The sequence below is a fragment of the Rhea pennata genome, chromosome 4 (genome assembly GCF_028389875.1).
Source record: "Rhea pennata isolate bPtePen1 chromosome 4, bPtePen1.pri, whole genome shotgun sequence".
NCBI lineage: Eukaryota > Metazoa > Chordata > Aves > Rheiformes > Rheidae > Rhea > Rhea pennata.
This window is the reverse complement of record NC_084666.1, coordinates 66,815,117-66,840,989: the sequence shown is the minus strand read 5'-3', so window position 1 is coordinate 66,840,989 and position 25,873 is coordinate 66,815,117. Positions and strand designations below refer to the sequence as shown.

General features: G+C 44.7%; 2 protein-coding genes across 2 annotated transcripts; both read right to left on the bottom strand.

Annotated features, from left to right (window-relative positions):
- Window positions 1-1,137: 1,137 nt before the first annotated feature.
- On the bottom strand, window positions 1,138-7,529 carry LOC134139599 (alcohol dehydrogenase 1-like). Its single transcript, XM_062574190.1, has 9 exons — window positions 7,512-7,529; window positions 5,526-5,627; window positions 4,572-4,713; window positions 4,122-4,209; window positions 3,804-4,023; window positions 3,402-3,662; window positions 2,955-3,090; window positions 2,019-2,157; window positions 1,138-1,162 (listed from the first exon to the last, which is right to left on the bottom strand). The coding sequence occupies exons 1-9, from the start codon at window positions 7,527-7,529 to the stop codon at window positions 1,138-1,140; spliced, it is 1,131 nt and encodes a 376-aa protein (XP_062430174.1).
- Window positions 7,530-11,801: 4,272 nt separating this feature from the next.
- Window positions 11,802-24,257, bottom strand: LOC134140100 (alcohol dehydrogenase 1). The gene is made up of 10 exons (XM_062574962.1): window positions 24,209-24,257; window positions 23,295-23,452; window positions 20,831-20,932; window positions 19,756-19,894; window positions 17,707-17,794; window positions 17,377-17,596; window positions 16,455-16,715; window positions 15,796-15,931; window positions 13,538-13,676; window positions 11,802-11,982 (listed from the first exon to the last, which is right to left on the bottom strand). The coding sequence occupies exons 1-10, from the start codon at window positions 24,255-24,257 to the stop codon at window positions 11,958-11,960; spliced, it is 1,317 nt and encodes a 438-aa protein (XP_062430946.1). The 3' UTR covers window positions 11,802-11,957.
- Between the last annotated feature and the right edge of the window lie 1,616 nt (window positions 24,258-25,873).

The following is a 25,873-nucleotide window of genomic DNA, read 5'->3' as shown; positions in this document are numbered from 1 at the left end:
AGCAGAAATTTGCTCTTTTGTTGTATTAATAGAGAAATGTTATAGCAATTACTAGTAGTATAGTAGTAATTGGCAGAAATGCCATATGATGGAGAGATACATATTAACTTCAAAGCTAAAACTTAGATACAGGCAAAAGATCAACCAAACATGAAGTTGCTTTGTGGCAGGGCTTACAAAAACTCAAAGGGAAATTACCATCAGACCCTCTTATGTGAAACCAGGTAGTCAAAGTGTTCCTCTGTGCCATAATCTGCATTCTGAAGTACATCTTGTGTATTCTCTTGTGTCAAGACTCTGCACATGCTTCTCATGTCATGATTCTAGCTGTTTGGGGAAATTATGAGATTAACTATTCAATATTGGCTGTTATGACTTGAAGGATATGTTGAGTGATGTTTTTCAAGGTTCTGTCATTGTCTGGGTTTACTCAGTGTTTCATATTGAGAGGCTTCGGCATTGGAATAGAGTATGCTCATTAAATCTGCAGATAATGGTAGGGCCGCAAGCATACTGAAGGAGAGGATTAGAAAATGGTTCTGACAGTTTGCGGAGACATTTTGGAAAAAACTGGGATGCAGTTCACTAACAGTAAGTGGGAGGTTCTAAGCGGGCAGGTAAATGATGAAAGAGCTAGAGCAGCAAGTGTAGCAAAACACATGGTGTTCCCAAGAGAGAGATCAAGAATAACAGCAGCAGCAGTGCACTGTGTTTCCTTATGCAGTTTTGGTCTAGGTTGCAGCAATAACACAGCTGAGATTGTGGTGAACATGAAGATGTATGTTCCTAAGTGTGGAAGGCCAAAGAAGGTCTGAAGAAGTAGCAGTGGAGGGAGCAATGGAAGGTCTTGTGATATGAGGAAGAGCTCCTCCTCCCCCATGGGGCCTCTATCATTTCATTGCACTCTGTAGGAAGAGTTGAATAGAAACCTTTTATTTATAAGACTGTTTTCTTAGGAGAGGGGTTGTTTCAGGTTTCAGCCAGCCATGGGAATGCTGCTGGTGGTACCATCATCAGCAAGTGCTTCGTTCTCTTCTCCTTGTGCCCCACAAAATGAGGTGCTAGGGAAGTTGTGCCTGTACCAACAGGATGTCTGCTGAGCTGTTAACTCTACTCTGCCTCCCTTGGTTTTGTCTTTCAAAACAGTAGGACACTGCGAATACTGAAAAATGGAAAGGAAGTGAGAGTTACGAGTGCTGGCATTGAAAGTTTTCATGAATCACAGAATCGCACAGAGTCACAAAATGGTTGAGGTTGGAAGGGGCCTCTGGAAATCATCTAGTCCAAGCCCCCTGCTCAAGCAGGGTCACCTAGAGCATGTTGCACAGGATTGCGTCCAGGTGGGTTTTCAATATCTCCAGAGAAGCAGACTCTGCAACCTCTCTGGGCAGCCTGTTCCAGTGCTCTGTCACCTTCACAGTAAAGAAGTTTTTCCTCATATTCAGATGGAGTAGATACCAGGCTGATGCGTATGAGGACTGGCCACCTTGTTTCTCATCCAGCCTGTTTTTAACTCAGCTGAATGAGACAGGCAGCAAATGGGCTGTCTTCAAAAATCTACTGAAAGGAAGCACTCAGTAGCTAAGTTACCTTGCCCTTCCCTCAATTCTTTTGTACTGCAGTCTTAAGATACATCCTTCTTACTTCTCTTACTTTCATACTTTTGACCCCAGGTATGCCTTCCTCCTTATTCTCTTTCATTTGTGCTTTCAAACACTGAAATAAGATCTTGTGTCTGCATCAGTCCAGTGCTGGGGGCTGCAGGATCTCTGAAGAGTTGAACAATAAATAGGAGAATTCCTTTGCTGGGTATTGGCTCTTATGTCTCAGTTATGGCAGATCCTCCCAACACACTAACATGGTTCTGGGCCCAGCTTTCTTAGTTCCCTTTGATGCTTTTTGATAGGGTAGTATTTCATGTTGCTGCTTTATTCGGGCTGCCAGAGTATTTGGACTGCTTTGAATTTTAGATGGAGGTGGCATTTGTTACGCCTAATTCCAGCCAGTCAAAATCTTACCTTTTACCTGTACGCAACAATTCAAATCCTTTGTTCACTTCAGCAATCGGCAATGTGTGCGTGATCAGCAAGTCCAAGTTAAATTTCTTTTCTAAATAGCTAGAAACTAATTTGGGAATAGAATCCCTCATCTTCCAACCTAGAAATGAGAAGTACACACAGTAAATAATCAAAGAAATGCTGATTGGTGAAGTAACATAAGTATTTGTTGGCTGGTGCGGAAGTCTAACAACAGTACTTTGAGATGAATACAGATGCCAGTCAGTGGCTTGGCACCTCTACCAGGCTATGTTCACATGTAAAAGATATGTCAGACTGTGTCCTTGAAAAACAAGATAGCTGCTTCTAAAGATCGCAGCCAGAGAGATGATCTCCATCTGCCTGAATGCATCATAATTAATAGGATGAGGTTTACAGATAGAACAGTCTTAGAGCTGAGGGTATAGTTGAAAAGAGTTAGAAGATCCTTAGGGCACATCAGCCCCACTTCTGGCATGAGCTAGATGCAGCAGGTTTGAAGTAAAATCCAGGTTGAGAACATTGCTTGGAGCTGAGGGGAGTGCCTTTGAGGGTGGTGGGTATGCGTGAAATGGAGGGGATGAGGGGAGAAAAAGGGGAGGGAAGCAAAGGGGCGGGAGAGATTAGAAGAATCTTGTGGAATGAGAGACCCAGGCAGTTTACAGGCTGTGCAACAGGAAGGTGTTAGTGGGGCAGAAGGAAGTTGCTTTCATGGGACATTTATCATCACTCAGAAAATGTTTCTTTTGGTATGCAGCTGAATACATTGCTCACATGGGAAAATGTATTCAATGAATTGTCAAGGGGAGGGTTTTCATATACATTGAAGGGTAACTGTCCACACACATTTGGGAATTACAGTGAGAGGAAAAGTTTGCAAAGATTGAAATAGCTATCATCTTTTCTTTAGTCTCCTACCTCCGAGCAGAGTCCCTCTCCATGCACGCCCACATAGCAGAAGCATAGGGTCAAAGGAAATTGTTGATCCAGAATCCAGTTCCCCAGCCATCACGCAGATGCCTGTGCTCATGTTGCAGGAGGCCAGGGCAGCAATCTGATGGGACAGGTAGGTGAATTAGAAAATACACTAATTAGTTTCTCAAAAATGCATTCCATCTATGTAGTTATTTCTCCCTTGCTGGTAATTTAAAAGTACTCACACTCTTCTGCAACTAGAATGCAAAGCTCTGTTCCTGTTTTAAGCCTCAGATATAGTTTCCTCTCAAAGCCGAATAGCCTGCCTTACTGAGCAAAGATATGCACAAAAACACAGGCACAAGGCAAGCAAGTAGCTGCTCTGGAGAAATTTGCCCTGGCAGGGGACTGTGAATGAGCTGGGAAAGCATGTGCTAAAAGGCCACATACCAGGGTATCTTTGTGCCCAATGGCCTCAAAGGAGTAGTCCACGCCATAGCCAGTCATCTCAGTGAGCACCTCCTGAATAGGCTTCTTGAAATCCAAAGGACTGACGCAGTCGGTGGCTCCCAGCTCTTTGGCCTTGGCAAACTTGCCCTTGTTGATGTCAACAGCAATGATGCGGGAAGCTCCAGCTGCCTTGCAGCCCATGACAGCAGAGAGGCCAACTCCTCCGAGGCCAAAGACTGCACAGGTAGAGCCTGGTTTTACCTGCACAACATGAGGCCCTGTTAGCCTCCATCTGGAATCCACAGGGCTCCAGTGTGAGGAGGAGGTTTCTGTTGCACAGCCTTGACAAGCGTGCTAAGGCAGCTGTGGTGATGTTTGTCCTAGAAACCCCTGATTACCAACCTTAGCAGTATTGATGGCAGCCCCATACCCTGTGGGAAAACCACAACCCAACAGGCAGACTTTGTCCAGAGGTGCAGCAGCATCTATTTTGGCAACGGCACACTCTGGCATAACGGTGTATTCTGCAAAGGTGCTGACCCATAGGAAATGGTGAAGCTGTTTCCCTTTGCAGGTAAACCTGCTGGTCTTGTCCGGCATCACATTCTGGGTTTCGTCAAAGCTGTTAAGAGACAAATGCATTGTTCATCAAGCACAGCACACACAGGACTGTCAGACAGCCAACTGCATTTGGATAAAGGGGAGGTAAACCAAACTCACTGAGCCTTTTTGCAGTAGTTGGAGTCAGGATTCAAACAGAAGCCGCATTCCCCACACTGAGGAAGGCAAAGAGGGATGACTTTGTCTCCTGAAGGAAAGCACACCGTGTTAGGCACCTCTGACTCAACAGGCCCTGAGGGTGCTGTGTTGCCTGTTGGAGTGTCTTGGCTGAGCTTTCAGGTGGCAGCCTCCTACAGAGAGTACTTTGCTTCCTCTGTCAGTAGGAAATGCTTGGAGCCACACTCATGTGCTTGGAGAACATCTAGGAAAGTTTTTGTGGTGTTAGAGAGTAACTGTCCTAGTGCACAGGCAGACTCGGGATCAAGGGTGCAGACTGCAGGCAGGAATTTCTGAGCTCTGGGCTGCTCTGTCTATTCGGGGTGCTGAATCCTCTGTGCGCGTGCTTGTGTGTGTGTGTGCACGCACGCGTGTGTGTGTGCTTGCTTTTACCTGGTTGCACAGAGGTCACTCCTTCTCCAATGCTCTCCACAATCCCAGCTCCTTCATGGCCTGGGATAAGTGGGAATTCTGTATTAGGAAAGCAGCCTCTTAAAACATGGTCATCTGTGCAACAGATCCCAGTGGCCACAATCTGTTTGGAGATGAACGTGTAGATTAGCCTAAGAAACACTGTTTAACCCTGTTCCTGGGGGTAATTTTCATCATCATTTGTGCCCAGACCAGCCTTTGCCTTTTGCTCGCACTGAATGCTTCCCATCGTACTCTGTGCCATGTTGAAGAGGACTGAAAATTAACCTGTGGAGCATCTCTGGTTCTTAGAGTTCTGAAATCAAAAATCCCAGGTATCTAAAATAACATGGTATAGATCAGCAGGGGAGAGCAAAGAGTTTTGCTGTCCACTGGTGTGCCACATAATTTGATAATCCAGGGAAAAATTTCCTTTTCCTGTGAACTGAATAGCATTGGTGCCCAGAACTGTGGGGGAAGTGTAAGAAAGGTAGTTCATGGAGATTAAGCGTTCACTTAAAAAGCAGTAAAGGCTAAAATGGCATCCCTAAATAAACTGGCCATGTCATTCAAATATCTGCATAGGCAAGTAGCTCTTGTGCATTTATTTTTTCCATATGACTTACCAGTAACGCACTGGCGTGTTAGTCCACTTTCTCAGCACACTGCTGTACCCAGTTGTGTGCATTGATGTCTCTGCCTGTTTCAACAGCTATCAGGTAGGAGGAACTGAGAACGTTTTTTTTTGTTTGTTTGTTTTTTTTTTGTTTGTTTGTTTTTCCATTTTTGTGTTTAAATGTTAAGTAGAGGTTTGATTGCCCAAACTCGGCTCTCACACCCTGATCTCCTCCTACCAAGACTCATGAAACTGTATATCCAATCCCCAACCAAAAGAACAAGAGGGAAAAGGAACATAGCAAAACTTGCAGGTCTTACCTTGACACGAACTTCTCGCGCCTTTGGAGGTGCAACCTCTACCTCCTCAACAGAGAGTGATTTGCCCACTTCCCAGGCAACGGCAGCTCTGCATTTTATAACCTGGAAGCAGTAGAGGGGATTAGGCTGCGTGGGACTGTTTGCCTTGAAAGTATAAGCAGGGAAGGGCTTCTCACAATTGTATAAAAGAGAGCTACACTGGGTGTATGTGCGAAACACATGTGGCTGGGCCTGTGGGTGCTAGACAGCCTTCCTGTGATGTTTCATGGGGATCTTCCTGTATATGTGGGATGAGGTGGGAGAGCAGAAACATGGCAGTGCTGAATTAAAAATGAAATCAAGTGATGGTTGATAAATACAGACATAGTTTGAGGTCTGAGGAAATGCCATTTGTCCTTTGCCAGAAGGACTCGGCTGGTTCTCCTTTCATTTACTGCTGCTATTGCAAGTTAAGGTGGGAAATGGCATCAGCTCTGTGTCCCTGCCTGTCTCCCTGGAGCAAGGGCCCCTCCATCTCTAGCTCCTTTGGGCACTGTGAGATTCAATGGGTTAGTGCCTGTCAGTTGCTCTATGAACCCCTGATGGTCTTTGGAGCTGATGGCGGTTGGTCTGTCAGCTGTGGTCATGAGTGGATTTAGCTGTGAAATTGTGAAGTGAACCATTAGTCTGAGGATTAGGCTAGTGCTTTCCCTAGGAATCTGGATTTGAAAATATCCAGCAACCTTGTATCTGTGGGACTGGATGGTCGGAGCAATCGCCAGGGCAAGCCCCTAAGGAAGCTGGATTCAGCAGTGATTCTGCCTAGGCCTCCTGTCTTCCAGCTGTGTGCGAAGCATAGTGGATTTATTTATTTATTTATTTATGTACTGGGATCCTACAGATCTCCGCGCGGCACTGTAGTCTGTTACAGATGATATTTCCAGTCCGAGAAGAGGGCCATAGCTCTTGTGGAAGGAAGCTTAATCACACATCCTGCTTCTAGTGAAATGGCTGGAGCAGAGGAGCTGCTGTCACCTGGGCAGTATTCATAGGAAACTGGCTACAGAATTTTCTCTTTGAGAAGGCTGCTTAAAAGCTTATGCATGTTAAAGAGGCTTTGCCCTGTCTGGCAATGAAAGGAAGCAGGGTGCTTGCTGCAGAGTTCAAATCTAATTCAGGCAAATGTCTTCAAGTCCCTGAAAGTACTCAACAGTTTACCCGGCTGCCTTTCCAGCTACTCTTGTAAAATCCTGACAGCCAGGATTTCCCGCTGCCCTCATGAGTGCACTGGTGTTAGGGCTGGGCCACAAGTGCTGCTGGGGAACTTAGAAAAAAATCAGTTGAACGCCCACCTAGGCAGGGCTCCCTTTGCCATTTGCCATGTTTTAGAGACAGCCGCTGTCGTACCCCTGCTGAGTGGAAAGATTTCTTTGGAAATGTGTGGTCAGAAACAAGCAATTTGTAGTCAGTTACCTTGCAAGTAAAAATGGGATTTGTCAGGAACAAGTCGTATCAAATTAAATATCCTTTTGTATCAGGGTTGAGAGAAATGCCCCGGGTCTTGACTATATCAGGGCTTTGGAAATGGTCCCACGTGACAGCTGTTTGTCAGAAAACAGGTCAGTATGAAGCTGTTACCAGACTGGGGAATATGTGGTTGGCTGCTCCCCGTTAAAGAGCTGTGTCTCGCTGTTAAAGTGGGGGCATGAGGCAGGGTTCAGCAGGAGCCTGTTTTTCAGACCAGCTCACCAGTGAAAATACTGAATAGTGCTAGAAGATAGAACAGAAGAGGAATCCTGTACGTACGTATTGACAAACTGCAGTTGTACGAAGGCACAGGATTGTACTGGAGAGTGATTTGGATGACTTAGGGGAGTAAGTTTAGAAAAAAGTTACAAGTTTGCAGTGTGAGCCATCTCAAGATTGTTCCCCAGAATACCTTTGAAAGAAAATAAGTGAAGTGAGTATAATGAATTGAAAATAAGAAAATAAATGAATTGTCCTTACTTTTCCGGTGGTAGTCATGTGGTCTTAGAAGAGTTGTTGCAGGCACTGCAGCAGGCTCGAGGGAAGCTGCTTTCAGTCTGGCTGACTCCTTGTACTGCGAAAAGTCCCAGCTGTGGCCCTGAGCACACACAGGTCAGTGCTGGTAAGGACAGCAGGGAGCACCGTGAGAGCCCTGGCGTAGGGCCAGAGCAAACCGCTGCAGGAGCATCACTGGAGAGCTGGGAGCACTGGTTAATCTTTGTCCAGGGCTGGACATCAGTGAGTACAGGGTGCATTGAGCAGAGGAGCCTGCTTGTGGCAGGGAAATGCCAACGGGAGGCAGTCATGTTCCACAGAGTGCCAGGACAAATCTGCCTGGAAGGCTTTTATTGATGCCTCGCATCTTGGTGGGGTTCCCTGTGCCCCCTGGAAAGCACAACAGCACTCACTGACGTTTTTCTCCAACTGCTGCAGGGACAGGTGGAGAGAGGAGATTCCTGGCACTACTTAGGTTTCCTTGGAGTTCACCCCTTGCCAAAAGGCAACATTTGACCTGGCAGTGCCTCCAATACTTGCAAAAGGATTAAAAAATAAAATTAAATTAAATTAAAATAATAAAGAGAGTGAAAAATAGACATGCAGGGCACTTTGAAGAGTACAAGTAAAACTTAAATATCTGTGATGTTGCTGGATTTTATTTTTTTTAATGCCTGGCTGCTGTAGTGTGCTATAGCAGTGCCCCAGCCAAAAGGAGCAAATGTGTCAGAAAGGAGAGGCTTTTCCAAGAAGGCTTTCGTTTAACTTACTTATGTGTAACAACAACATCATCCTGTTCTGTGATGAGAATCACACACCTATGCTCTCTTCTCGCAGGTGTGTTTCCACTGAGGCATCCAGCAAGCTAACCTAGAGGAATTTGGAAGAATGGCACCAGGATAAGATGAGCACCTCTCCTGTCCTTTGGCTCACCCTAAGGTTTGGGAGGTGCTACCACATCTTTGGAGACTTCAGCCCCAGGGGTAAGTATTTAGGGGAATCCCTGGTGAGCTTTGTGTTGGCCTTTGCCTCTGTGTGTATCAGCACTGTCTTATGGTGGGGAGAGCAGGTTGGCAGCAGCAGCGTTTGTTCACCGTTGGCAGGCCAAAATTCCTGCCGCCGTGAGTGCCTCCAGCCTGGCTGAGGCGTCCGGGTGCAGACGGGCAGCACTGCTGACCCCTGCGGCCGCTGAGCTCTTGCCTGGGGCCGGCTGGCCCTGAGGGGCGGCGGCGGCTTCAGCCACCAGGAGGAGCTGCTCTGCTCGCTGCCGCGGGGCAGACCTGTTCTGCCCGACCCCGACCCCGTGGGGTTTTTTGTTTTGTTTTGTTTTTATGAACTGCTGAATAACCGTGTCTGGCAGCTGCTCCTAGCTGCATGGCTACTTTTATTTGAACTTGATAAGATATTCAACCTTTTCTCTAGAGTTACAGGGGCTAAAGGCTATGCTACGCGTTTAAGCAAAGACAAGTTCTTCAGGGCACATACTGGAGCCCAAGAGAATCATTAACAGCTTTAATCTTGTTGCCCTAATATGTGGCAATGGTTGGCATTAACTTGTAACAGTGGCTGTTTAATGATGTGCTGTGATTGCAGCACAGGGGTAGGCACCCTCCTTCTAAGCCAGACCTTTTCCAGCTTACAGCCTGGCAGCAGTAGCTGGCACGGATGTAGCTGCTGACAAATCAGTTCGTATATGTCTCCCGAAATGCCATGGTGTGAGCTGGGAGCAAGCTGAAGGCCAGGAGGAGCAGAGCGCCAGGGAGCTGCAGTCAGGCCGTCTGGGTGCTTGGGGCGAGGGAGCCTTGGGGCTCCTGGCTCTTCACAGGAAAGCGCCCCAGTGCAGGTACAGACCAGGCTTGTGCCCCCTGCCCCAGAGTCAGCTGTTGGGAAAGGGTCTCTGAGGGCAAATGCTGGCCAGAGCTTTGCCATCACAGGGCCCAGCCCCTCACTCCCCCTGGGCTCCTCATTGGAATGTGGGTAGGGCGCCCTGCGGCTGCAATAGGGGTTCACCACAGGGTCGTAGGCTGGGAGCCAATGAGCTCTTGTGGCTGCTGAGAGACAGAGGGGTCTCTCTCCCCCCCCCCCAGCCCCACAGGTGAGCACAAAGCCAGGGTGCTGCCTTATAAAATGTCCCCAGTAAGGATGATTTCAGTTGACTGTCCTGCACCCTGGCAAATAGCCTCCTAAAGACACCAACAGCAGGCCTTTACTAGGCATAGCTTGCGTGATCCTGAGATCCAGTTACGAGGTGGTGTGTTGTGATTTATTCCTTAGCTCAGGTTTCCCCCCCCCCCCCAGCCTCATTCCACTCTCAAGGCTACCAATGTATTTGCTGCTGTATCTTTGATGCATTGTGGAATGCCTGAGAAACCCCCCCTCTGAGTCTTGGACACGGGGGTGTTTCACCTCCCTGTACGGTCCCTTTCTATCACTGCACACTAGGTTTAAACAAGCTTTATTTAGCATGTTTAATGCCTGTTCCTTATTTGATACAGTAAACCAGTTTTGCCTCCATTAAAAAAAAAAAAAAAAAAAAAAAAAAAAAAAAAAAAGGGAACAATACTCTGAGCACTGAGACGTTACTAGGTTCTTATTTCTGTTGCATGCATGTTACTACAGATGAGCGGAATTAAGCAGAATTAAAACCCTCTCCCTCTGTTTTGAACATTTCAGTGATCCAGTGCACACTGTTGGCCTGGAAAGAGATGGGACCTTTTCAACAGTACCGCACCTGAGATGTGTCATCCTACAGGCCAGAAAAGAGAGAGCTTCAAAACCATGCACACAGGTAACACCCCCCCCAACACACACACACACAGAAACAAATGTGAAGTTTGATTCTTAATTGCAGGGTAAACTGAGTTTATTATACACATGCGTGTTGTTCAAGGATCTTGTTCTGTTAAAGCCTAATCCCTGGTTAAACTCATACTCTAATCTAACTGGGCTATTCAAGGACTCTTTCTGCTAGGACAAACCTCAGTCCTCATTAGCACACAGACACCTTAGTTCATATGCTCTTCTACCCTGATACTGTGCAACTGGGTGCATGCAAGCTTTGAGCAGTACTGTAAGTGGCTGTTTAAATGAAAAGTAAGGCAATTTGACCATGATTGACAAGACAGAAATAGCCTCTAACACCTCCTGTTACCAAGTTACAAACACCAAAAGCTGCAAGATTCTTTATGTTTGATTTCTTGCAGCCTGTTACCAACAATTATGTCGTCTCCTCATTTATTTTGTAGTCACACTTACAGCTAAGACTCCTCCCCTTTGTTTAATGGAACAAATAATGATGTATATTTGTGTTTATTCACACTGTTTCCCAAGCTTCAGGCATGCTTCTATAACCTCTCCAAAGATCTAAAACCACATTGATAAAACAACTAAAACCTCAAAAGAGGTACAGGCTTAAAAGAAAAACCCACAGCTGTTTTATATAAAATGATTAGACATGTTAGTTATATAAAATATCCAGTTGCGAGGCATTCTTCAATGCCTAAGTTTGTGATTTACTTATCATTTATTGAAATTATTAGTTCAAACACATGGTCAGCTGGATCAGAGCACACACTGAAGTTTTCTGCTATGCTGCTACAGAGGCGAGAGACTGGGAGATGGATAGGGTAAGCCATAAAAAAGAGGGACTAAAACACTAATAACCTTTCACAGAGTAGTCTTTATGTTTTTTCCAATTTAACTCCATTAAGCTTGCAAGAGTAAAAAAAAAAAAAAAAAAAAAAAAAACAGCAAAATTGTGCATTGTCTCTTCTACAAAGGGCTTGCATATCTAAAGCAGAACAGTTTGGCATACTACTGGCTTAAGAAAAAAAGAATTAACGGTCATTTTAATATGATGCACTGGGGTATCTAACAACACAGTGAAAGATTGTCCCTGTTTGTAATCTCTGCAGTAGTTTCCATACCGCTCAGGTAATGGGTTAAGCCAGGGCATAGTTCTGACTTGGGAGTTTTACTGAGTAGTATGGTAGCGTTCATCTCCCATACGTGTGAGCTATATGCATAAATCTGCTAAATCTGCAGTGCTATTAAAACCCAAAGAAAGAGTTTCTTTTTTTGTATTTAAAAAATGGCTCATTAAAAGTGATTAAAAAAAAAATCTAAGCCTTTCATAACACGTGACAGCATTAAGTACTACAATATCAGCACTGGCTGTTAAAAGAAAATTGCAGAATAATACTGATTATTTCAAGAAGAATCAGGAAAAAGACATGAGAGGAAAACGATTTATTTATTTTCTTTATAAATGCTGTGCCTTAAAGTTTGGGTTTTGAGCTTGATCCTTTTATTCGAGGGTGATGGTGGTAGGTCTTTTAGAAACGGCTTGTTTTGTATTGCATAGTGGTTGTAGGAGGATAACAAACTTTGTACTGCTGTTTTAAGCCATCTGCAGCTTAGCATTTGGGAATCCTAAAACACCAGGACGCTGCGAATACTGCAATATAAAATGACAGGTTAGTGATTGTAGAAAACCTGCCTATGCCAACATCAGCAAGATGCTGCTGCTTTCTCTGAAAATCTAGGATATTACTGCTGGCTACAATACTCTCATAAACTTGGTATCAAATGGGGTGGGGAGGAAGGAGAGCGGGAAGGAGAACAGCTCGCAAAGCTGCTGGGAGCATAGATGGCCCTTCAGCATCTTCTTTCCTTAGGAGGGGTTAGTTTTTATCTAAACACCTCCAAAATGGAATATAAATGCAGAGACACCCACCACAGCTAGCTAAAAAAAACCATATCCAGGGTGTGAGCCCTGGAACTTCCATTCATTTTGAGGATTTTCTTTTTTTTTGGCTTATCAGAAAGAACATACAAGAAAATGATCATCACTTAGCACTACCATAGGGCTTATTTGTCAAGTGAGACTACAGGATATGTTGATTTCTGGTGTAAATGATTGATGAAAAGGGCAGGAAACTTAATTTTCCTGAGGTAGACCTTGGCTTTCAAGCCCTGATCTGCTACGGTGCAGTGGGCACTATCCCTACCTAAGTTATGGGGACAGCGTGCATAGAGCAGACAAAGTCAGATACAGCAATAATTCACTTTCTTGCAAGGGTTTAAAGGTTAGTCTGAGCTCCCTAATGACTCTGGCTAAATAAATATTGGTAGAGTGTGGTATGATCCTTACATGCTCTACACAAAATGCTATAAAGCAAAATTGCTCAATGTGGCACCAACATGCCCCATCTTCAGGATGACTGCCAATATTTTAGCAAAGCTCATGGCAGCTCTGTCCTCATGACTTGCTCCTGTTATACTGGAGTCTAGAACTAACATTTAAAAAATGTCTAAAGTAAGGGCAGTCGGAAGAATGAAGTGAGCGTAGTTAGAACCTGGGAGAAAACCTCAACGACATCATCGGGGGTAAATTCCTCTCCCTTGTTATATGCTTTTTATATTTAGAGCAAGTGGCCCCTAAAAAAATACTAGCAACTGATAATGGAAAGGGAACATGAACGCATTCTCCAGACTGTGTAATTTATAAAAGACTAGAAACTTCAAAAAGGATTGTCTCAACGTATATCAAAATATACAAATTATCTCCCGTTTCGGCAAAGGAAAATTTTCTATTGTTGCCATAGTGAATTTTGCCAGCTGTGATGTACATCTCATATGTCAGCCATCACACAGGTAAATGTGCTCAGGCTCCTCTGGTTCTTTGCTCTTTTTCCAGTGGGCACAGACTGGCTGATTTGTACGGGCTTTTTTCCCTCTGCCACCCAAAGTCTTTGTTTTCTTTCTAGTTTGAACAAAGAGCATCAGAAAACTCCTCCAAAAGGGGAGGCAGGGCCCCTCCGTGTTTCCAAAGCGAAAGCCTGGCTGGCTGCGTCGCTGTGCTACAGCTCGTGCAGCACGTGGTGCACTGGGCAATGTTAACGGGCACAATGGGTTGCTTTCCCCATTCTCTGCCACGAAGCCATGCTTCGTGTTACTATACAGCTCTTTGAGTTATTTATATAGAGCCTTTAAAATTAAACAATGCTTACCTCTTCCCTGTCCTCAGCAGATCAAATCCCTCATTGATTTTAATGAAAGGAAGGGTGTGAGTTATTAATGGTTCCAGAACAAATTTTTTCTCCATGTAGTCAGCAACCAGTTTAGGGACTGCATCTTTACCTTTCCAGCCTGGAAAAAAAAAAAAAAAAAATCTAGACAATGGATAATAAAAAAATTAAATGCTTGTGAACATAGAACAGACTGAATTCACAGGTGAACTTTCTTTAGCAGAGTAGCGTGGTGAGATGTTGCAGTAGGTCTTTACCTTTGTGATACAAAGTTCCAACAGGTAACACGGTATAAAGCGCAGCTATGCTACAGTGGAGTCTAGGGCGTACGATGAACCCAGCAGTGCTTTAACAGAACAAGTCAAATTTTCTAGAACTTGAGTCTTTAAAGAATCCTTTTCTGATGTCAAATGCTGTTTCAATACACATTGTTGAAGGTGCTGATTCCCTTGTCCCCCAAGACGCACATCATACAAAGCCAGAGCGCTGGCATCTGTAGTGGTAACTGCAAACTTGATTCTCTGGCCAAATTAATGGGAGTCTGTTTTCTTGCAAGCAGCTGGATAAAGCTGTCTCAATAGCAGGATCCTGTTCCAGAAGAGCCTAATACACATTTTGCTGTTTTGTTCAGTACCTATTGACTGTATGAGGAGGAGGCTGGGGAAGGGATAATCTAATGTATGGCCGCTGGCCTTCAGCTGCAGGCCCCCGAGGACTTGCTGCGTGTGGGTCTCTGCTGAGACAAGGCACAAACAAGAGAGCCTGGCTGGACTGAGGAGAGGGGCCCCAAGGGGCTGAGCCGGGGCCTGAACTGACCTGCGTCAGGTGCGTCTGACCCCCAGTGTCCTCCAGCATCCTGACTCGCTTTTGTTCGTTCATTCTTTCTTTCTATCTCCCTTTCTCTCCCCCTTCTCTCTCCCCCTTTCTCCTTCTTACTCTGTCCCTTTCTCCCACTCCCTCTCGCTCCCTGTCCCCCTCTTACTCCTGCCCTTCCCCTTCCTTTCTTCCCCTTTCTTTCTCCCCCTCTCCCTCCCATGCTTTTCTCTCTCTCCCCCCTCACTCTCCTCCTTCCTCTCCCCCTTTGTCTGCTCTCATGTCTGCCTGCTATTCTTTCCCTTTCCCCTTCTCCCTTAGTTCTCCTTGTCTTCCTCTCTCTCCTGCTACCCTTCTCCCACGATTTCTCTCATTTCTCCCTTCCCCCTTTTCTCTCATGCTTTCTCCCTTTCTCACTCTCTCCCTTACTGTTCCTCTTTTTTACTTCCCTCTCTCCTTCGTCTCTGTCCCTCTTTCTGTCCATTTATCTCCCTCCTTTTCTCTCTCCTCCTTTCTCACTTTCCCCATTGCTGTTCCCTTTCTCTTTTCTCTCCTTCTCCCCATCCTTCTCTCCCCCTCTTTTTCTTCCTGTATGTCTCTATCTCCCTTTCTCTCTCTCTCCCATTCTTGCCCTCGTTCTACCTCTGTCCCATTGCTCCTTTCCCCACCTTCTCTCCCTTTTTCCTCCTCCTTCTTCCCCCATTCCTCGCTCTCCCTCTCTCCCCTTCTCTCCTCTTTTCCTTCTCTTTTCATACCCCTTTTCACCCTTTCTCTCTCCCCCTGCTTCCCCCATCCTCCTCTCTCCTTCTCTCCCTCACCTTCCCTTTTGCTCCTCCACTCTTACATTTACTTTGTCACTTGCTCAGTCTCATGTTCATTCATCTCTCGCTTTTTTGCTCACATTCTCTCACTTGCTCATGCTCTTTCATTCACTCTTGCTCGCTCATTCACTTGCTTGTGGTTCCTTTCTCTTGCAGTCTCTTTCATACTCTTTCTTACTCCCGCTTTCCCTCTCCCTCATGCTAGTGTGCTCTATCCCCTTCTTGTTGTTTCTCTCATTGGCACACTCGTGCTCGTGCTATTTCACTCTCTTGCTCACACACTTTGTCTTACTTGCCCTCTTTTACTGGTTATTCCTCTTGCTTACTTGTGGCTTCTCTCGCTTGCTGATGCACTTTTTCTCACTTGCGCTGTTGCTTGCTCTCTCTCTCTCTCTCTCTCTCCATTAACCACTTCTAGTTGTTAATCGCAGTTTTCATAACAAATTGCCTTTGTGCTGCCTGTCACCTTAGTAATTATCAGTATTTTTCCAGTAGGGCAGCCTAAGCATGAATTTAGATGCATCTCATCTGATTTGAAATGATTTACAAGTTTTCCAAGCAAGTTAAATAGCATCTTTCCAATGCTATCTTTTCCAATGTCCTTACCTCCAAAGACAGACCCTTTCCAGGTGCGACCACTGAAGAGAAGCATGGGGTCAAAAGTGATCTTTTGTGCTGCAGGGGGCACTCCCACAATCACACTGACTCCATAGTTGTAGTTGCAAGAGGCCAAGGCTGCAGCCTGAATTTAAAACAGAGAGGGCGACCCTGAGGTTATGCAAGATCTGCCATTGGAGTGCAACACGGAAATTCTCCTCCTCTTCCCCTCAGGACTCCGCTGGCAACGCCTTTTGCAACTGAAACCTTATCAAACAATTTCTGCAGCTCACACCATCCTACCTGCTGTCACAGGTTAGACATGTCATAGCTTTGTTCAGTTCCCTTGTTCTGTCCTATTTGTTGGTGATTGATTAGTCACTGTTGGAGGGGAGTTACTGAGTGAGTTAGATGAATGCTTGTCTCCTTTTGGTCTGGCCCTTCTTCTATCAGAATATTCGGGGGCTCCATGCAGGTCCCCTTTCCTAAGGCTTCTGAGGGTGCTTCTGTCCCTAGAGCTCAGTGGAAAACAGCTGCACGTCATGGCTGGAAATCCCGGTTAACACTTTGCCAGTGGCTCTCAGCTCCGCACCCTCAGTGCTGAGCAGATCAGAGGAGGAACAGCTACCAACTAAGTCCTCTTTTGACTCTCTCTTTCGGTTGCATACCATGGTTTCAGTGTGACCTATGACTTCGAAGGAGTAGTCCACGCCATAGCCAGTCATCTCGATCAACACTTCATGAATGGGCTTTGTGAAATCTTTAGGGTTGACGCAGTCGGTGGCTCCCAGCTCTTTGGCCTTGGCAAACTTGTCCTTGTTGATGTCAACGGCAATGATGCGGGAAGCTCCAGCCGCCTTGCAGCCCATGACAACAGAGAGGCCAACTCCTCCGAGGCCAAAGACTGCACAGGTAGAGCCTGGTTCCACCTACAGTAATCAAAGAATATGGTATCCTGTTACATTCCAGGTGAAGTACAGTGCATTTCTTATTATCCACTCATTTTCACTTAAGACGGCTGGAGTTTACCCACGGAGAAGGAATATGCACTAGCGCATCTACCAATGCAGTAGCCAGGTACACTGTTAAAATCTTACACGTGACTAAGATAAGTTGTTTCTAAAATACATTTCTGAGACGAGGCTTTCATTACAGGTCTCAACTTCAGGTTTAGAGCCAAATTTTTTATGATGCTCTGTATTTCACTGCTGTTAAAATCAGGCTGTGGTTTCACTCCCTTGGAGACAGAGCCAGCTGTAAAAGTCATATTTGTGCATTGCTGCAGATTACGAGCTTTCCTCACAGCAGACTTCCAGGTGATAAAGCTAGAGTGGTGGTAAAGGGCGATAAAGCTAGAGTTCTGAGAGGAAACCTTACAGATGGTAATGGTAAGTAACAGTTTGGGGGGATTTTAAGTCTACAATTCAAAAGTACTTTATAGACAGAGAAACTGAGGCAAAAAACTTCTGTCCACCATGAAGTCAGCAAATGGAGTCTTGTACCTCTGACTCCCATGCTGATGACCTGCTCGCAGGCCTCAATGCTTAACAGACCCCAGAAGGCATCAGAAGCAGCTGCCGCAGCACCTACCTTGGCCGTCTGCAGTGCAGCCCCGTAACCAGTCGAAAATCCACAGCCAATGAGGCAGACTTTTTCCAGAGGAGCAGCAGCAGCGATTTTGACCACTGCAGTTTCGTGCACTACAGTGTATTCAGTGAAGGTGCTTGCACCAAGAAAATGGTGAATTTTTTTTCCATTACAGGTAAACCTCGTGGTGCCATCAGGCATCATTCCAGAAGGTGAACCAATTCTGTTCAAAAGATAACCGAAATTAATGGCAAATGAGATCTCTAAAGCATGGGACAGGCTATTTTGTAAATAAAATCAAACAAAGGTCATTAGGTAATGGAGGAAACTCACTCATTTTTACAGCATAGATTGCCCTTGGTGCTTAAGCAAGTGCTGCACTCCCCACACTGTGGAACAAAGAGTGGAATAACCTTGTCTCCTAGAAATAAAACAGTGATAACAAGAGGAGTTAAAAAGGCAGACAAGAAGCATGCAGGTAAAAACATTATTTAAACCATAGGAAAATATGCACCATGAGTGCAGTACTGGACTTGGAAGATGGAACTTCTGCATGTGTCTCAAAAGACAGCATTAGTGCTGGGTTATGATGGCTAATTTCAATGTGCAAAAGACCTAGTGTCCTTCATAGAACTAAGTCTGAACTACATAATAAAAGTTAGTTAGCTACTGCCATTCACCAAGTACTCAGTCAGCAGTGCATCACATCTTCTGCTTCTCCAAAGGAAAATAATGTCACACTGGTGAAGAAACTGAAATAAAAACTGAGATCCACTGCAGCATGAGCCTGGGGTGCTGAGCTAACAAGGTTGCGAACTGTGCACACGAAAAGGGGAAATTTATTAATTTGCCAACCTACAAGTTAAGATCTCAAATTTTCTAGCACAATGATATGATTAACAAAGTAGCACATCATTCTCAGTGCAACATTACCTGCTGTGTATATTCCACCAGAACAGTGTATTGTAAATACCTCATTTAATACAGATCATACTGTGATTTGGCAGTTCTAAAATGTGGCTCACCTTTGACATGTTCAAAGCCAAAGGAAATCTTTGATTCCCACTGAAAAGTGGAAAAACACCTTAGAGAACGTGAGAATGCCTCTCCACCCCTTGTTAATTTAGAACCGGGACCTGGGCTTAGTAATCATTCTGCTGTAGGAACTTCGCAGGTCTCAGGGCTTTTTGTAGATCTCAGACGTGTAACTCAAGCATCAGAGACGTATTCTGTGCAGAAGTTCAGAGACAGATACTGTCTCAGCACATGTGAAAACATATGGTTGCTAGAACTGGACAATCAAGTAATGTATCAAATTCTTGAAAACAGAGAAAAAATGGTTTGAGCTATCGCTGAAATTTGAAATATCTGCTTGGAGTTAGAACAAAGCAGAGATCTCTCTCTAAGAAAACATTTTCTTATACATATCAACCTGCCTTGGACAGGCTTCCTGCTTCGTTGCCAGTATGAACAAAGAGGCTGAAAGTACAGAGGTAATAAAAGTAAATTACTTAGGTATGATAATAAACTCCTTGGGAAAAAAAAATCAGCATTTCCATATAGGTTTGATTCATTGCATATTTTATCTTTATCACTCAGCTCTTGTTAGAATTTCTTAGGTCTCATAAAAGTGAACAGAAACTCTGTTGCTTGTTGCAGTGTTCAGAGGAAAACGAGCACTTTTCACGGAGTTCTGTATCTCCCGCCTGCGGGTCAAAGAGGGAGCAGCGAGAGGGGCAGCTCACGCCGACGACCGTCCTCAGAGCAACCCAGCCCACGGTGGGAGCCCGACTCACCTGCACTGGTGCCGCGCACGAGCAAAGCCGGCAGCAGAGGGTGCGTTCCAGGTATGCCCCGGTACGTTTAAAGTGAAATACTTAAACAAAGGCCTAAACTCTCGTCCACTAAACTCAGTGGATTGTTTAAATGTTAAGACATCAGAAGCAGGTGCTTTGAGATGTTGTCTAATCCACTGCTTTGTCCTAAGGTAAATTAATCTATACCTGTATCGTTCTTGATGGAGATTAAGTGTATAAACCATGTTTAAAGAACTTGCAGCTAACATTTGATTCCCTCTTACCAACAGAGAAGAAGGTATGTTCTCAATCCCACGCTAGGAGGAGCACTACACAGGCGGAAAACAAGTCTAGATGATTTTGTCAAAACCAAAAGAAATTGGATAGAAAATCTTGACGTAAATCAAGATCGGAAACATAGTAAAAGAAGTGTGAACCACATGCGGTGTCATTTAACATATCCTTGAAATGACTAAAATTTGGACACTTTCCTCTGCAAAACAGGTATTCACGCATGTCATGGTCTTTGATTTAAACAAAAGTCTGAAAGCTAAGCACCGGATTTGTTTTCAGTACTATTTCATACCTGGTTTCACAGAAGTTACTCCTTCCCCAACACTCTCCACAACACCAGCTGCTTCATGCCCAAGGATTATGGGAAAAGGCATAATCAGTGCACCGCTTACCACGTGGTCATCAGAGCGACAAATCCCCGTGGCCAAGATCTATTAAGAAAAAAGAAAAGACAAGAATATTTCAGCATTTAACTGTGTCGTGTACAGAACTTGCTTCCCTCAGAAATCACATATACGAACAATAAACCTAAGGGGCAAACACTTGTGGTTGTGTGGTTCATGACTATCGTGGTTTGTATTAGTCTGTAATCTACAGAACAAGACTCCTCTGTGGATGCTGACTGTGCACTACCAAACAGTAGCGGAAGCAATGTTCTTGCAATATAATCATTTGTGAAGAACAAAATAAAACTAATTGTTCCTAATATATATGAAAGGAATATATATATAAATTATTTATGTTATATGCACAAAGATCTAGGCTACACATGCCTACTCCACATCCCATTTTACCTTTTCTTTCATGTAGCATAGCAACATTTTTTTTTGAAACATTCAGATAGGGCTTTATCACTTTTATCCTGACAAACACAAATGTCAACCCCATGTGAGGCTTCTCCTCACTTGTGTAAGAACTGAAACTGCTTTAACAAGAAAAAGATTTCTGTGGAGAAAGTTCTTAGAAATGTAACAAATGCTTAATGCACAGATAAAAAAGGAAATATTTAGCTATGTTGAAGTATATCCTAGCATAGAGTCAAAGAACTAAGTAAAAGAGAAGTTCTTGCTGCGCTTTATAAAGGATAAAAATGCTTACCTTTTACTGTAATTTTACAGAGCCTGTTAATAGCACTTGTGTCTTAGGAAAGAAAAAAAAAAATCACCATCCTGACAAGCCTTTTTTTTTTTTTTAAAAAAAAAAAAAAAAAGAGGACTTTATGAGTGAATTTAGGACTTGAAGCGCATTCCATAGGAGCTCACTGAATATTAACTATTTGCTTGGTGAATGTTCCCTGACTGAAACCTGTAAAAATAATTGTGATTAACAGCAAAATAGTGTGCAATTCAAAACATTTTTTTTTATACCTTTATGCGAACTTCGTGTGCTTTCGGTGGGGCAACTTCCACCTCCTCAATGGAAAACGGTTTCTTTGGTTCCCACATAACTGCTGCCTTGCATTTAATGACCTGTGAAAACAGAAAAGGGAAAGAGATGGCACTTGGACTGGGCACACCAGCACACTAAGCCACATTCTTACATTTCTGCATATGAAACTCCTGCTCCTATCTTAGGGAGAGGGGAAACTACCCCCCCCACCCCCACCCCCCCAAAAAAAAGAGTCACTGTGCATAAGCCCATGTGTTGAAAACCTATTTGTAATACATTTTATTTTTCCTAAAAATATGTCCAACTTCTGTCGTACAAAGCTTTCACCAACATACGTAATAACCTCCCAGGATAACGGGATACCTTATCGCTCCTCATTGCTGTTTCAGCATTGAGTTCTCCATTAGCTAATACTGTTTGGGTAGGCGAGCTGGTCTGTGTTTCTGTCTTCTCTGGAGGATTGTCTTGTTTTTGTCAGCTTGTTCAGCTTGTCTGCCTTTGGAGACAGCGCACTAAATCACGCTGTTTATCATGTCATGATACAACTTCAGTTTGTATTGCCTAAAATTGCCTTATTATTCAAGTCTGCACTGAGAGCTGACAAAACAAAAGCTAAACCTGGCTAAAAATGCAATGTTGTTTTGTTTGTTTTTAGAACAGTGGAGACAGCTGGCAGTAACAGCAAATAATCCTGGTACTCTCTCTTAGGCAGCATTGCAGCAGTGTGCAACCCCTTAGGGGTTTCCATCCAGGGGTTCCTGTCCATTCACCTGTTACTACATGTCTCGGGGTGCATTTTAGCATCTCTTAGTGGAAGATGCTAGACGTACTGACATCAGCAGCAGTATTAACCTTTACAGCTCCTGTCACTTTCTAGCAAAGACGCAAAGCTCAGTATTGCATTGTATGTGACACTTAGTGTATTTTGGTCTAGTAATTTAAGCTATGAGCTCATTATATGCATATTCAGTCTTACTGACCGTCTTAACATCTGCGTAATTATACTCTCAAATTTAACACAATATTAACAGTATGTCTTCTTTAAAAAACAAACTGAGGTGAAATATAAAGAAGTAAAGAAGTACTCTAAACCACTGGGGGATTCAGAATGAAAACTGATACAGCTGATGATAAACACATTTGCTTATTTGGATGCTTACTATATTATATCCTAAATTAAATTGGCCAATCAGAAATTGAAAATAATTTGCTAACCTTTAGGAGGTATTTTTATTTTGGTGCCATTAATTTACATTGGCTCATCATTTTTTAAATCAAGTTTTATGAAGAAAAATCTTGGAGTAACGCAGTGTTGTGCTCTCTTTGCATAGTTATTTCCTTTAAGAGTATAACCACCATTTTCTGAGAGAGTACAGTGGCCTGCAAAGAAAAGCAGCTCTAGTGTATCAGCTTTCTCGTGAGCTGCCCTCCAGACTGTATGCCATTAGTATTAAAGTGTCCCTACAAAGAAACTGCAGGTCAAATGCATTACTCATCTGCAACAAAGAAACTTTGCTGAACTCAGCTGTTTGCTTACTTTGCCTGTGGTGCTCATGTTGACTGGCGTGTCTGTTCTGCGTCTTGCTGTCAGTGGTTTCTTGCACTGGGAGTCCAGTCAGCTGCAAAGCAGTCAGGCTGCCAGTGTCTCACCTCCTGTCCAACACACTGCAACCTGCTCCTACAAATACTTGCTCAGACCGCCCAGCCAAGCCTCCTGGGGCTGAGCCCCACCCCTTAAACGCCTAAAGCACTAGAAAGAAAATAAACCACTTGGCAGACACGTGGCTCTTCACAGTACTCCCATCGTGGCCTTTTGCGTCTCACCCCTGTGCCTTCCATGTCCTGTCCGTGGTGGTCTCGGCACCACGGGAAGGAAGCACAGCCTCTGGCTCAGAGCTGTCCCCTCTCTGCACCTCCATGGGAGGCTGCCCTCCAGACTTACTACTCTGAAGTGGCGCTGTAGCAGAGGGAAGGGCTGCTCGAGGAGTCTCAGCAGCAGGGACACAGCAGCGAGAACAGGCAGCGTCTTAAACACGGCGTTTTTTTTCCTGCTCTCAGCTGTGTCACTCTTGCCCCTCAGCTTTTCTGAACTACTCTGGAGCCACCTCAAGAGCCCATCTGATAAACTAAGACAGGCTACTGTGCAAGCCACTTACAAAAGGCCGACCGCCCCTCTGCTGCAATACCTGCTCCTCAGGGGCATTTCTTTTCCTTAGCTTTACAGCCTGGCTACTCATTAATCATCAGTCTTTGAGCGAACAGTGACCAAGGACAACATGTTGATGCAAAGACTCCAACTCAGCAAGCAAGAAGTGCTGTGAGAGGGTGTTTTGTACGAGGTGCAACAGCCCAGTTTGTTTTGCAAGTCATTGCATGACCCTTTGGTTTGATCCCAGGAGGGGAGCGCAGGCCCGATGGCTTCTTGCCTGCCAGCGTACTCACCCCCTCCCGGCGCGAGGGGCGCGCTGGCCCCGCTCGCACAGCAGGGCTGAGGCTCTGCGGCTTGGTGACGCGCCCCGGGTCTGCTGTTGCTTGGGGAGCAGGTCGGGTCCTGGGCTCCAGAGCAGGCAGGGGCAGGACGCCGCCTGAGAGCGCGATTCATGGCGGGCCGGCTGGTGAGCTCCGGAGGCCTTTGTTTTCTTCCCAAAGCGGTCTCCCCCGCGCAGCAGAACGTAAGATTGGATGCTGATCAGCGCTGCACACCCTTGCTGTGGCTTTCAAGCCTCACCTGTATTTCCGAATTACATCTAACATTTTGAAATCGGCATTTTCCTTTAACAAACAAACAAACAAAAGGAGATAGCATGTATAACCTGTCTAAACACTGGTCTCTTAAAATTTCTTGTACAGCTGTAATTAATTTAATTAGGGCTACAGGCAGAGGAAGCAGGGAGAAATGAGTTAAGTGTTACCATGGGCTCAGTACCGCCTCCTTCTGCCAGGAGAGCTGAGCCCCTTTCCCACCAAGAAGCCAGCAGAGACCTCGTGCTGCAGCCTCAACACATCAGCTGGTAAAGACTATACGTGTGGAAGGCCAGTCTCAAAACCCAGGTAACCCCAGTCCTGCACCCTGCACACCCAGAGATCTCTGGTCCCAGAGTGGAGTGACAACTAAAGAGCTCGAAGTGGAAAGGTTTGGCAGCTCTGGGCAAGTGTAGGTAACACCACTAGCTTTCCTCTCATGTCAGGTTGAAAATTTGAGAGGGGTGACGCTACTAACATGTTGGCAGCATACCACAAAACGTCAACACAGGAATGTGTATAAAAAACTCCAAATTCTCCTAGTAATGCCTTCAAGATACAGGATATATTCTACATACTCTGTGCGGAAATACATCCAGAACACCACGACTTACCTTCCTCTAATACACTGACAGGTCTTCCACAAGCCTCAAGAAGCAACATCTAGTCACTTGCATTTCCCAGAAAAATTTGTAAAAGAATGAAGAATTTCTAGTCCAGTCTATTCCTTGATAGTTATCTGTTTCCCTTCCTCCCTTCTTCTAAAGTTCCTATCTATTTTTCCCAATAAATCTCTCCTCTGATACAATTATTTTATCAGCTGTTTACCTAATTTGACTCTAGTGACCACAGGCAATAATTTTCTCTCTAGTAATTCATTACCTTGAGCACATCTCAGTGAAATGCTGTTTTTCTACAGCTTTGTTAACTTTGTACGGTGGAAGCTGGGATTCAGAGGAGGACCTTTCTTTAAGAAATGCCTGAGAGCACTACATGTAAATATTTACTTCTGTTATCTGAAACTACTTCCTTGGCCTTTTTTCCAAAAACGTACAGCAATTCATTGTTCTTCAGTGAACTGCTTCCGATTGAGGGCTTCAGTGGTCCACACCTGAAATATGCCAGCATGTCCAAGGAAGATCTTAAGAATAATACAGTCAGTCCTACAGACTGCTAACAAAGAACAAAAGTGCTTTCTTAGATAACAAGCCACAAGCAGGAAGACTAGAGTGCCAACCAATGCTACAGCTTGCTCACAGCATGTAATCCAAAGCACAAACCAAAACAACAAAAGAGGCGCATTCAGTGACCCCCAAAGCCATGCTGTCTGTACATCTCTTTTTGCTTTCCTTTTCATTCCCACCTTGTCTTGCGTGTGTGCAGCACCGCGCAAGGGCAAGTGGAGGAAGCGCTCTGCCTACTGCTAGTATATCTTTGGATCAAAACATCAGGGTGGTGGCAGTGCTGGAAGGGCAAAGATGGGCAAAATTTCTCGTGCCTATGAGAACAGCAGGTGTTACAAGAGGCAAAAGCACATACGCCTGTAAAAGCCTGACTCTGAACAGGGCTCTGCACTGCGCGCAGCCCCATGCAGGTCACTGCTTAGGCAGCTGCAGCATCGTGCAACCCTGAGCAAATTTCCTGCTGCTGAGACCTGTCCTCAGCGTGGCTACAGCAAGCACTGCCCAAGTGCCCCCACGCAGCCTTGTCTTTTGCAAGACAACAACTGTATCTACACTGTGGGATTCTCTTCCTGGGATCAGCAGGAAAAGGGAAACATGCAGAAAATCCAGAAGACAGGTTCAGGAAAATAGGGTAATCTTCACGGCAGGATTATACCTATCTGAGTCCTATAACTTCCCACAGCGATACTGCAAATTGTCTTGCGGAAAGAGCATTTGGATACCTACATATCCAGAATCTGAATGCAGTTTTGTCAGCTTGGATTATATTCACTTTACGAAATGAGTAAAAGGACTTTCAGTAATAATGGTAAGTTCATATAAGCAAGAAAGGCACCCAAGTTTCCTTGCAATACACACATGATACTACCACAACATTTATAAACATCATAGCTCTACGCCCTCTGATGCCTTTTCCGTGGTCTGTATTGAATTGTTTTGATCTAAATCCTCACAATTAGGACCGCTTGAGAAAAGCCCAAATTACAAACACAATCACAACTAATTAGATTTAGCAGCAAAAGTCTAGTGACATGAACTGGTTTAGAGACTGAACCTTCTTTTAACTCCAAAAGACTGTTACTTCAAGATACAAAG

What these genes read in the sequence shown, in the direction of transcription:
- LOC134140100 (XM_062574962.1), bottom strand. Translation starts at nt 24,257, where the DNA reads ATGTTGCTTCTTGAGGCTTGTGGAAGACCTGTCAGTGTATTAGAGGAA. An exon ending in TGTCAGTGTATTAGAGGAAG is followed by an intron (nt 23,453 to 24,208) that starts GTAAGTCGTGGT and finishes CCGGCCCGCCAT; the next exon opens with GAATCGCGCTCTCAGGCGGC. An exon ending in CTGCACTGCAGACGGCCAAG is followed by an intron (nt 16,716 to 17,376) that starts GTAGGTGCTGCG and finishes TGATTACTGTAG; the next exon opens with GTGGAACCAGGCTCTACCTG.
- LOC134139599 (XM_062574190.1), bottom strand. An exon ending in CTGCCATCAATACTGCTAAG is followed by an intron (nt 3,663 to 3,803) that starts GTTGGTAATCAG and finishes CATGTTGTGCAG; the next exon opens with GTAAAACCAGGCTCTACCTG. An exon ending in TTGGGCACAAAGATACCCTG is followed by an intron (nt 3,091 to 3,401) that starts GTATGTGGCCTT and finishes CTGTCCCATCAG; the next exon opens with ATTGCTGCCCTGGCCTCCTG.